Raw genomic sequence first — 10970 nt, 5'->3', positions numbered from 1 at the left:
AAATCCGAGCAAATGCGAAAGAGCCCTCGTGAAAGAAGGAATGTGGAGAGAGAGCTCACGCTCGACGCGTCGCATCCCTCTCGCTCCCCCCCCACTCTCGTCCCGTTTGAACTTCATGACTATTTGTTCTTCGAGCTTGTATTCAAGATATCAAAGAAGGCCTCTTGAGGGATCTCGACGTTTCCTGAATGCCCAAAATCAAAGCACGAATCCATCAGCAAACGCGTCGAGGGAGAGAGAGAGAGCAAGGAGAAGAGAGACGACGAACCAGCCATCTTCTTGAGACGCGATTTACCCTCCTTTTGCTTGTCGAGAACTTTACGCTGCATAATCAAAAGCAATATAACGAGTCAGCAGCGGAGAAAGAAGGCGGAGGAAGGGGAGAGGCGAGACGAGACGAACCTTTCTGTTGAAGTCTCCTCCGTCTGTGAGAATCGAACGAAGAGGCGTCAGAACTCGCAGAGACGATCGAAAAGGGAAGATATGCATGCTTACAAAGTCCAGCGGTGACATCCTTCCTCATAGCGGTGATCCTATGAACAAACACAGTCTACAAGTGAAGACGAGAAGGAGACAGACGAGACGCGAACGTACTTCTCGGAGGCGACAGCTTTGCTTGCTAACAGAGCTTGGATGTTCATCTGCAAGGTAAAAGGATAGGAGGGGTGAGTTATGGTTCGACGAAGGGAGAAAAGAAAGAAGAGAGAGGAGAGGAGGAGACGAACGTCGAATTGTTGACGAGGCAAGATTCCCTTCAGCTTCGCTACCCAAGCCTTCCCGATGACCTGAGAGTCGGAACGATGAACGATCACTGCGAAAAGGGGATGAAGTAAAGTGGTCAGTTCGAGGGAACCGAAAAGGAAGAGTGGAAACGAGGGAACTCACTGGAGAGCGCATCTGAAGAACGAGAGACGAAGGAAAGACAGGTCAGCTCAGCTTCTTCCCTTTCGGATGAGCGCAGAGCCGTAAAACCAGGCATACCGATAGTATTTCCGTTCACAGCAAGAGACATCTGAGCACGAGAAGGCAATCGTCAGCGAGTGCGATCTCGAAATGGGAAAGGACGACGCGTCGAGCGGAGAACGAGACGGACCTTGACGTTATCACTCTTCTCCCACCCAGCATCCTCGTAATCCAGACTGGCGAATCCAGAGCTCAACCTAGACCAGATCCAAAATCGAACGGGTCAGCTCTCGCCACGCCTCCTCTTTGAGTCGAACTCACGACTTCAACTCATCGAAGAAACCCGTCACGATCTCCGACATCGGGATCTTGTACTTCAGCACCGCTCGATTCGAAGAAACTTTCTCCTTGCCCAAGGTCCCTTCGTGCGCTACGACCGTAGAAGCAGGAGAGGCGGAAGAGGTGGAGGGAGTCGAGGGTGTGCCGTCGAGGTAGGTGTAGGAGGTTTGAATCCCTCGATGGGAGGCACAAAGTTCCATCATGGGTCCGATGTAGTCTAGAGGGAGAAGGACAGATGTCAGAGGAGAGAGACGGGACGGGAGAGACGGAAGAGGAGAGAGTCAAACTAACCTTCGGGAACCAGGATAGTGGCGATCATCATAGGAGCGTAGACTTCTGCAATAGAGGACCCGATGCTATCGGGAAACTCGGAGGGGTTGGAGACGATAGTTTCGGTGCCGTTGGTGTAGACGACTGAGTTAAAGACGCAGAAAACGAACGAAGGTCAGCAACAGGCTCGTCGACGAGCTGGGTCTGGGAAGAACTCACGTTTATACGGCACGGATGGAGCGGTGATGATGACGTCCGAGTTGTACTCGTCTTCTAGACGCTGACTGCAGTCCGAGGAGGAGAAGAGGGAGTGAGCTCGAGTCAAGGACGAAACGAGAGATTGTTCCACGACTCACCGGAAAACATCGAGATGCAGCGTTCCCAGGAAGCCCAGCCTCATCCCCTGACCCAGAGCATTCGAGGTTTCTCTCTGAACGGTGACAGAACGATCACTGAGGAGCAACTGCAAACGGATTGAGAACGCTCGTAAGCAAGAAGAGCACGTCAACGCGCAGGAGGGAGAAACGGAAAGAGACGAACTCGGTTGATGGACTCCTCGAGCCTCAAAAACTCTCCAGAGTCGATAGGGAAAATACCGGCGTAGACCTGAACGGAACGAAGGTCGAGATTAGGACGAGAAATAAAGAAGAAAAGAGAGAATCGAACGAACCATCGGTTTCGTCTGACGGAAACCAGGCAGCGGTTCGACGTTCTCGTGCTGCTTGTGGAAGGTATCTCCGACGATCGCTTCTGAAGCTGCTTTCATGTTGCAAACTGGAAAGCACGGAGAGAGAACAAAAGAGGTGTGAGTTACGTTCCCCTAGAGAAGAGGGTTCGAGGGCACGAGTCGTTGGGGAAATCGGTTCGACGCGTCGGAGTCAAAGTCGAAGCTGAACTCACCGACGTAACCAACCTGCCCCGCCGTCAAGAAAGCCGTAGGCGTCTCTTCAGGGTTCAAAATTCCAAGGTCCAGCACCTCGTACTTCTTCCCAGAATGGCTCGAAGCGATCTTGTCTCCTGCGAAACCGAAACTGATCAGCTCTCTCTCTCTTCCTCTCTTCCCTCCCTCGCAGCGCACTGACCTTTCTTCAACGTCCCCTCCCTCACAGCCACCAAACTAACAACTCCCCTATATCGATCGTACTCCGAATCGATCACCAGTCCCCTCAGCGGCATGTCCGCTGTTCCAGAAGGAGGAGGGATGTCTCGAATGATGGCGTCGAGTACGGCTTGACATCCCACTCCCGTCTTGGCTGATATAGGAAGAACGGTATCGGCTTCAAGACCGAAAGTGGTGGATATCTGCTGAGCTGTTTGAGCGGGGGCAGCGGTGTCGAGATCGACCTGAGAGAGGGAAGAGAGGGGAGGTGAGATTGGGACGCGTTCGAGAACGGAAGAGAGAAGAAGGGAGGATAGACGTACCTTGTTCATCACAGGGATCATGTAAAGATCGTTGTCGAAGGCGATCCCGTGCACCGAGATGGTTTGAGCTTGAATACCCTCTGTTGAGGTCGAAGAAAAGACCGAAACGGAGCGCGCGTCAGACGACTCGCCTTTGTGATCCTCCCTTTCCCCCGCTTCATCGATCCAGACTCACGACTGCAATCCACGAGCAGCAAAGCTCCCTCACAAGCAGCCAGCGACCGTGAAACCTCGTACGAAAAATCGACGTGACCTCTTCCGAAACCAAGCAAGACGCGGATCAGCTTGATCTCTCCTTTCCTCCTCCTCCCCTCAAATCTACGAAGCTCAGACTCACGGCGTGTCAATCAAGTTCAAGAGATACTTCTCATCTCCTTTCGTGTAAATCATCGAGACTGTTTGAGCTGTCGTTCGAAAATTCAAGTCAGGTCAGCTCGAGGTCAACGCCCGTCCTTCCTTGTACTCGAACTCACCTTTCACAGTGATCCCTCGATCCCGCTCGACTTTCAGCTGTATGGCCCAAGCACCAAATCTAGATCAGCTCAGATCGCAAACTCCAAACCAAGGCGAGAGAGAGCTCACCTTGTCAAGGACTGTCGAAGGAAGGGTCAAAGGTCAGCTTCAGCCCTCGCTCGCTCCTCCCTCCCCCTCCCCCTTCGCTTCCACTCACATTGATTATTCTTGTCTCCCGCTTTAATAGTCCCCGTCAACTCCAACAACCGATCTGAAAGCGTGCTTTTTCCATGCTGCCAGTGCCAAATCGAATCCAAACGACGTTCAGCTCGAGCTCACCTTTCTCTCCCTTCCCTCCTTCCCACCTTCCCCAAACCCCTGACCCTCCCCTCTATGAGATGAAATACGCTTCCGAAACTCACATCAATGTGCGCAATCACACTAAAGTTCCTAATCCTCTCTGGCGGGAACTGAGCCATGTCGACCCTGATCTCTTTGGACTGGTTCGTTGACCCTCCTGAACTCTTGGGCCCGAGGAAGGAAAGCGAGGAGGAGAAGGAGCGGCGTGAGGGTGTGAAGAGAGATGGAGTGGTGGGTGATGGGCGAGAGTGGGAGAGGAGGGTGAGGCAGGAGAGCCGCCATTGAGGGATCATGGTCGGTCGAAGGGAGGGAGGGGAGCTGGGAAGGACGAGGAGGATTGGTGAGCTTTGGCCTCGAAGGACAAGCTGAAATGTGTTTGTTGAGTCAGAAACGGACCTCCGAGGGAAAGCTTGATCGCTCTAGTCTACCTGAGAGAAGTTGGGGGAAGGGAAGGAAGGGGAGGGTGGGTGGAGGAAAGAAGGAAAGAAGGACACGAGTTGACCTCGTTCTTTTCGATTCAAGCTCACCCGATTCCTTCCTTCGCTACCGCTTTTTCGCTCTCTCCGGACCAGGAAAACTTCCAAGAATCCAACACAGTTGAATCCTGCAAAACAGAAATAAGAAGGTAAACTATCTACAAAAAGCGAACGAGCGAACGAGGACTGAACTGGCAGCGACGACAACGGCGAACGAAAAAAACATAACGACCAAACCTGGATCGTATTCCCCAAAGCAGCATATCCGAGAGATGTAAACTAGAACTAGCTAGTGAGGTGTGTGAGTAAGCGTAAAAAGGGGGAGAGGGGCGTTTCAAACGTCAAACGTGAAAAGAAAGAGAGGGAGAAAGAGGACACGACCCGAGCGCGTCGAGAGAGAGAGAGAGAGAGCGGAGACCAGTGAGAGCAGCAAAGACAGGAGAAGAGAAGGGAAAAATGCAAAGAAAAGTGAAGTGAAGGCAGCGTTTGAGAAAGATAAATGAAATGAGCGTGAAGTGAACGCGGCGATGGAACGAGCAAATGCAAAGGGAGGAGAAGAAAGAGAGTGTGATGCAAGGAAAGAGAAGAGAAGAAAAATGCAAGAAAGGGAGAGTGAAGGTTTTATCTACGGCTTCGAGAAGCGAGGTGCTGCGGAGAACGGAAGGAAGAAGGAAGAAGGGGAGAGAGAGTCAACGACGCGTCCAAAAACGAACGAACGGACAAGGAAACCAGGAGCGATTCGAAGACGAAGACTCACGTTCAAGAATCCAATGAACCCAAGAGTCGAGTTCCCACCTCCGTTGATAGGTCCCTGAAGTCCAAGAAGGTTGGTAGAGTTGACCTCCGACCGGATCGTGTCGTTTCCGAAGAGGAGCGACGTGAAGTTAGTCCAGCTGGAAACGTTGGCGACAGGGTAGAGGGTGGCGTTGAAGCCTGCGAAGAAAGGAAAAGGGCGAGAAGAAAATAAGTACTTGCGGGAGGAGAGGAAAGGGAGAGAGCGACGGAGAGCGAAGACTCACACAAAGACGTGGTGTTGAAGATGAGTTGGGTTCCGTTGACGTTGAAGAAGGTTCCGTTGAATGGGAGAGTGATGTTGGAAGTAGTGAAGAGGGAAGAGTTGGAGCTGGTGATGAGTCCTCGAGTGAAGTTGACGAAGGTTGGGACCGAGTTGTTGAAGAGGATGGTGTTGTTCAAATCGAGAAGGACGATGGAGGCGGCACTGCAGGGAAAGAAGAAAGGCAAGCACAGTCAGCAAAGAAAGAGATATGGGACAGGAGTGAGCAAAAGAGAGAACCAACCTCGGGCAAACCAACGACGCGTTGAGAGCGGGAACGACGTTGAAGTTGACTCCTCCTTGAACGGCGACGTTCAACGAACCTCCGCCCGACGACTCGCCTCCAGTGGCAGCCCAGGTAGCAGCAGCGACGGGAGCAGCGTTGACGACGGTGGTAGGCTGAACCCATCCTCCTCCTCCTCCTCCTCCTCCTCCTCCAGCAGCCTGGGTCGTCGCCTGAACGGCGGGAGGAGTGTAAGCAGCGGCGGTCACCGTAGGAGCAGCCGAGCTCTCGATCTCGCACTCCTCCTCGTCCTCCTCCTCAGGAAGCTCGTCACACCAAGGGAGAGAGTCGTCATCCTCGTCCACGTAGGATTCCGTCTCGGTAGGAGCAGCGGAGGAAGCGGCGAGAGTGGTCGAGGGAGACGAGGCGGGAGTGGGTTCGACGAAGAGCACGGGAGTTTCCAAGGTAGTGGGTTCGACGAAAGTGCTGGAGGTCTCCGCGGCTGATGATTCCTCGACGGGAGCGGCCCATTGAGTGGTGGTGGAAACTGCAGGAGGAGCAGCCTCTTGGGAGGTTGTTTCGACGGGTTCAGGCGTGAAGGTGGTCGTTGGCTCCTCGGGAGGCGAAGGAGTATCGGATCCAGCACCGAAGTACCATTCAGCCGTGAAGACTCCAGTCGACTCGGGCTCGAAGAAGGTGAAGAGCGAGGGAGAGAGATCCAGCTGTCCCCAGGAGCACTGTTTGGGGAGGAGGAACGAAAGGTCAGCGTCGCGTCCCTCGTTCGAAGATGTAAAGAGGTTGAGGGGACGAACGTATTGCGAAGGGCCTAGTTTGAGTAACAGAGTCCAGAAAAAATGGAGTCAGACGCGGTTTATTCGTTCCTACAGCTCGTCCAAACTCGAACTCACACTCGTCTTGGACGGTCGCGGTAGCAGTCTTCCCTCCGTAGGTGATGGTGATCTGCTTCCCACAGGCAGCGGGTGGGTATCCTCCTCCGAACGATCTAAGTTGCTCTCCGTTCAAAGCGACGGTCTTCAGTCAACAAGAAAAGATAAGGAAAGTCAGTTCGACGCGATCGCACAAAAGTCAACGCCATCGGAACGCGTTTGTTCGAAACTCTCCGTCTCCTCCTCGACTTCCGACCTCCCTGTACACCAGCTCCCTCCAGCGAAGAGCACGCAGAAGATGATAAATCAAGAACTCACCCATTCGCTGTTCTGGTCTGCAAACAATCCCAAAACGAAAAACAACAAGGGAAAGAGCGAAGGAGAAGTCAGCTCCGTGAATCGTTTCATTCACCTCTCCGTCCCTTCCTTCCCTCCCGCTGTGGGCTTGAAAGTCTACTCACGAACGATTCCACAAGCTCCAGGACCAACTGAGGTATCCTGAGGGAATCGAAAACATATGAGGAAGAAGCGTCAGGATTTCTTGGAAGCGAGAGAAGGGGAAGGCACCCTGAAACGAGAAGGTGACAAGTCGTGCAGTGGGTGGGCCGAGGAATCCCCCTTCCCTTTGTGTTGAGCAAAAGGAGGAAGGTTTTCGCAAGGTTGAACGAAAAGAACTCACGTCTGTAGGGTAAAGAAAACAAGGCGAACAGAGAGAGTCAGCCCTCCGAATCTACAGCCAGCTCATCGCAACTCTCGTCGAGCTCGTCCCGACCTTTCCCTCTTCCCTTCCCTCTTCTCTCCCTTCTGGCTTCCTCTATACAACGCTACTCACAATAAGTCATCCTCCCACTCTCCCTCTTCGCCAGGTTGTTCGTCTTGGCCGCGTTCCTCTTGCTAGCAGCGGCTCCCTTGTGTCTAGCCCTTCTCGAGTCCTGTCCGTGTCCTGAAGCGAACGTCGAGCTCGCGAGAGCGAGGAGGGTGAAAGCAGTCGAAGTGGAGGCGAAAAGCATTCTTGAGTCTTGAGGTCTTGAGGGTGGATAGGTGGTGGGTGGAAGGGGAGGGGGGGGGAAGGGATGAAAACAAAGGGAAAGGCAAGGGGGCTGGGGAAGGGGTGAACGTCAGAAAGGAAAAGAACGAAAAAGAGGGCGAGGTCAAGGTGATTGAGAAGGGGAGGGGCCAAGCAAGGGGAAAGATAGGCACGTTGGATGAGAAATTCGTTGTTCTCGTAAAAGGGAGAAATATATATGAGGATCAGATGGGCCGGGGAGAGGAGGAAGTTTTTTCTTACAAGAGTTGAGTGAAAAGCAGGAAGAGGTTGGGAGCCGAGAAAGATCGACGCGTCTGATCGAGGAGGGAAAGAAAAAGACGCGTCGACGTCGGCCCTTCTCCCCATCTCCGCTTCTTCGTTCCTTTGGGATCCCTTCGTCACAGCCAATCTACTACTTGGACCGGACCTGTGCTACAGACGCGCTGGCGGCGACTGATTTCTACGCTCAAACTCACTCGCTCTCTCCTGCCGAACCCTTCTTTTCTCCCCTCCAAGAGAGACTCAAACATCTCATCGCTCATCGAATCACAGTCTGAAAGACCCGATAACTCCAAGCCCAGCCCTCCTTCCCAATCCCAGGGACTCCTCGAACGTCAGCCCTGAACTTCCTCAGCGACAGATCCAGCAAGGGGCCTTCTCGACGCGTCGAAGTTGACGACGGCGAATCCATCTTTCCGACGAGTTTCTCGATCTGCGTCTCGAGGTACTCCATTGGACTGGTAGGGGAGTTGGCGAATTCGGAAGCGGGTGGGAGGTTGGGGAAGAGGGTGAGCTGAGGAAAGTAGAGGAGACGTCAGCAGAGAGAGAAGAGAGAGAGAGAGAGGGAGAAGGAGAGGGTCGACTCACCATATCCTCCTCGTCGAAGACAGCAGCTTTGAGGGACGCAGTTCCATCGGAGAGAACGAAGACGAGTCGGTACCTCCAGGCGGTGAAGTGTCCGGTGATATCGTTGCAGTTTCGGCAGCGTTTGTCGCTCGAGGGAAGGCTGGGAAGAAAGGGAGAAGAGGGATGAGCGTGTGGTTCGACGAGAAGGCAGACTGAGCTCGATCGAGCTTACTCGATGTCGCATCTGTCGCAGGAGGCAACGACCACGTCTTCAAGTGCTTTGGGACTGAAATCAAGAAAGGGAAAGGTCAGCGGTGGCTCGGAACGCGGCGAGAAGGGAGAAGGACTAACGCAAAGTCCACGATTCTCGCCCTCGTTCTGAACTTCGCTCGATCCGTGAGGAGGATCTCGAGAAGAGAGGTACCGTTGGGGTGCTGCTTGTCGTAGAATATGGATTGAGCTGAGAACGAAAGAGGAAATCGCAGGAGGTCAGCTCAGATCTCGTCGAGTGTCGTCGAGCATCCTTCGAAGAGACTCACTCGGCGAAACTTCGTCCTCAGGTCGATCCACCATCCTCTCAGAGCTCTCCGTCTCAAATATGGCTCTCCTCGAGAACGGAGAGACGCGTTCCCTCTTCTTTCCCTTCACCGACGGCAACCCAACGACGTCTGGCCCCATCGACGCGTCGGAAGGAAGAGCTCGAGAAGGTCCGGGGATGGAGATCGTCGAGGGTGCCGCTTCGACTGAGCTAGGGAGAGGTGATGGTAGCTGGCTCTGGGATGATGTACGGAGACTTTGGGGAGGTTGGAGAGCTTGTGGGTGGCGAGAATGAGAAGGACCTGGCGCGTCGTCGGGATGAGGCTGGACAGCAACGAGTTTGAGCGGGGAGAGACCGGTTGGAATCGAAGGGGTAGCGAGGTTCGAAGTAGAGGAAAAGGCTTGAGGAGGAGAGGCGAGAAGGGTTGGCTGGTGTAGAAGCTGAAGAGGTTGATGGGAGGGATCCGACGGACGACCCTGGACGCGTTGCTGAACGACTGACTCCTTCCCCGGTACTGCTTGGCATACGAGCTCCTTCTCCACTCGGACCACCCCTAACCCTCCACCCTCTTCGTCTCTTCGAGTGGCATCGACTCTGCTCGCCGCCTTCGCCGCTTCCTCTCGCTGCTCCCTCATCTCCTCCTCCTCCGCCTCCTGGAGAAGACGAGCCTTGATCTGCCTGAATCTGCTGGCGAACCCCTCGTCGCTCAGAAGTAGCTCTCTCCAAATCGTCTCTGGGAGTCCGATCAAGCCGTCGACGACCCTCTGGAGAAGCTGATCGTCGGAAACGAGGTGTGGATCGAATTTAAGGACGTGGGTTGTGATGATGACTCGCATGGGAGAGTGAGGGTGAGGAGGCAGTGCGGAAGGAGCATTTGGGAGGGTGACGGAAGGTTGAGCTGGTGGAGGAGGTCCTGGAAGGGTGAAGGAGGGGAGCTTGGTGGGTGAGATCGGGGAGGGAAGAGGAGTTGCGACGAAGGATTTGGGTTGCTCGAGGGTGGGAGCCTGAGCTCGCGTGGGTTTGGGAGGAGGAGGGAGAGAGTTGATTGGTGCATGGGATGTATCCTCGTCGATGGGAGAATCCGACGGAGGGAAAGCTGGGAGTCCTGAAGGAGCGACGCGTTTCGAACTTGGACTGGGGGAGGAAGGGGAACGAGGTCGTTTGGTTGGGATGGAGGTAGAATGTGGAAGCTGAAGAGGGGGGGCTGAAGCTGAGATTTCTGCTGAAGACGGGTTGGTGGGAGAGGTGCTTCTGGCGTGAGCTGGAGGAGGGTGGAGCGAGGCGGGAGGAGGAGCGACCGAGGAGGCGACTTGGGTTGAAGGAGGCACTTGTAGGGAGGAAGGGGACTGAGGGCCGGTTGTTTTGAGAGCTCCCGTTGGAGCTTGGTTCTGTTTGGTGGCGATCTTCGTCGCTGCTATAGCGTGAAACGAGACCGAGGGCAGCAGTCAGCTCGAGCTCCTCTCGACTCGAGTTCATGCAAAAGAGAGGCTCCCCTGCGAACCCATCGAACACCTCGTCCCTCAGCTGAAAGACCGCTCCCTCCTCAAAGACAGCTGCATACTTCCTCGTCCCCCCGATTCCACCAGCCGTCTCCCACTTCAACCCTCGAAGCAGGATGGCGAACGAGGGTCTAGATCCGTCGGCCTTCGGAGCCCTCTCGACCCAGGATCCCTTGAGGAAGATTTTAAGCGGTTGAGGAGTGGAGTCGTCGGCGATGAAGCTGTAGATGAGGAGATAAGAAAGTCACGTCAGAAGAGCGCTCCTGTTGAAGGTAGGAGGGAAGGGAAGAAGAAGGTGAGCTCGACTCACAGAGTCACAACCCTCTTCTCCTGGCTCCACTGACGGACATCCACCACCTTTCCCGATACGAAGTGATCATCGCTTGCTGGAGTGTCCTGCGAGATATCGTTGAGGCTGATTCGTTGAGCGTGAGGGAAGGGGGGAGGTGGAAGCCGTCGAGCTCGCTTCCTTCCTTCTCCTCCTTCCTCCCTCCTTCGACTCGCTCCTCCGTTCTTGTCCTCCGAAGTGGACGGGCGTCGTTTCTTCGAGTGCTGATGGGGAACGTGCTTGCTAGAGCTAGCGATGGGAGGGGAAGGATGGATGTCCATGAAGGAGGCGAAAAGTGGATGGGGAGGCAGTCGAAGTTGGGAAGGGAGGAGGGATGAGCTCGAA

General features: G+C 54.5%; 3 protein-coding genes across 3 annotated transcripts; all 3 read right to left on the bottom strand.

Annotated features, from left to right (window-relative positions):
- Positions 1–25: 25 nt before the first annotated feature.
- On the bottom strand, positions 26–4265 carry BDY24DRAFT_393498 (elongation factor 4). The gene is made up of 25 exons (XM_076641057.1): positions 4144–4265; positions 3810–4065; positions 3605–3680; positions 3517–3527; positions 3408–3444; positions 3272–3338; positions 3110–3189; positions 2935–3014; positions 2595–2856; positions 2413–2529; positions 2183–2286; positions 2053–2118; positions 1869–1975; positions 1732–1796; positions 1534–1656; positions 1225–1459; positions 1094–1160; positions 982–1012; positions 886–897; positions 726–811; positions 595–641; positions 496–533; positions 403–425; positions 269–323; positions 26–184 (listed from the first exon to the last, which is right to left on the bottom strand). The coding sequence occupies exons 2-25, from the start codon at positions 4038–4040 to the stop codon at positions 120–122; spliced, it is 2085 nt and encodes a 694-aa protein (XP_076495346.1). The 5' UTR covers positions 4041–4065; positions 4144–4265; the 3' UTR covers positions 26–119.
- A 579-nt stretch (positions 4266–4844) lies between these two features.
- Positions 4845–7397, bottom strand: BDY24DRAFT_416366 (uncharacterized protein; the record flags this gene model as incomplete). Its single annotated transcript, XM_076643577.1, has 9 exons — positions 4845–4871; positions 4981–5156; positions 5243–5442; positions 5522–6237; positions 6313–6326; positions 6409–6532; positions 6706–6722; positions 6849–6875; positions 7220–7397. 9 exons carry the CDS (start codon positions 7395–7397, stop codon positions 4845–4847), a joined length of 1479 nt encoding a protein of 492 aa, XP_076495345.1.
- Positions 7398–7866: 469 nt separating this feature from the next.
- On the bottom strand, positions 7867–10633 carry BDY24DRAFT_110980 (uncharacterized protein). The gene is made up of 7 exons (XM_076635854.1): positions 10608–10633; positions 10288–10518; positions 8800–10209; positions 8612–8720; positions 8493–8546; positions 8282–8420; positions 7867–8207 (listed from the first exon to the last, which is right to left on the bottom strand). Exons 2-7 carry the CDS (start codon positions 10301–10303, stop codon positions 7953–7955), a joined length of 1983 nt encoding a protein of 660 aa, XP_076495344.1. The 5' UTR covers positions 10304–10518; positions 10608–10633; the 3' UTR covers positions 7867–7952.
- Positions 10634–10970: the final 337 nt, after the last annotated feature.

This window comes from Mrakia frigida, assembly GCF_051309035.1.
Source record: "Mrakia frigida strain ATCC 22029 unplaced genomic scaffold BDY24scaffold_21, whole genome shotgun sequence".
NCBI lineage: Eukaryota > Fungi > Basidiomycota > Tremellomycetes > Cystofilobasidiales > Mrakiaceae > Mrakia > Mrakia frigida.
Note: the sequence above shows the minus strand (reverse complement) of the source record. Positions and strands in the feature narration are given on the sequence as shown.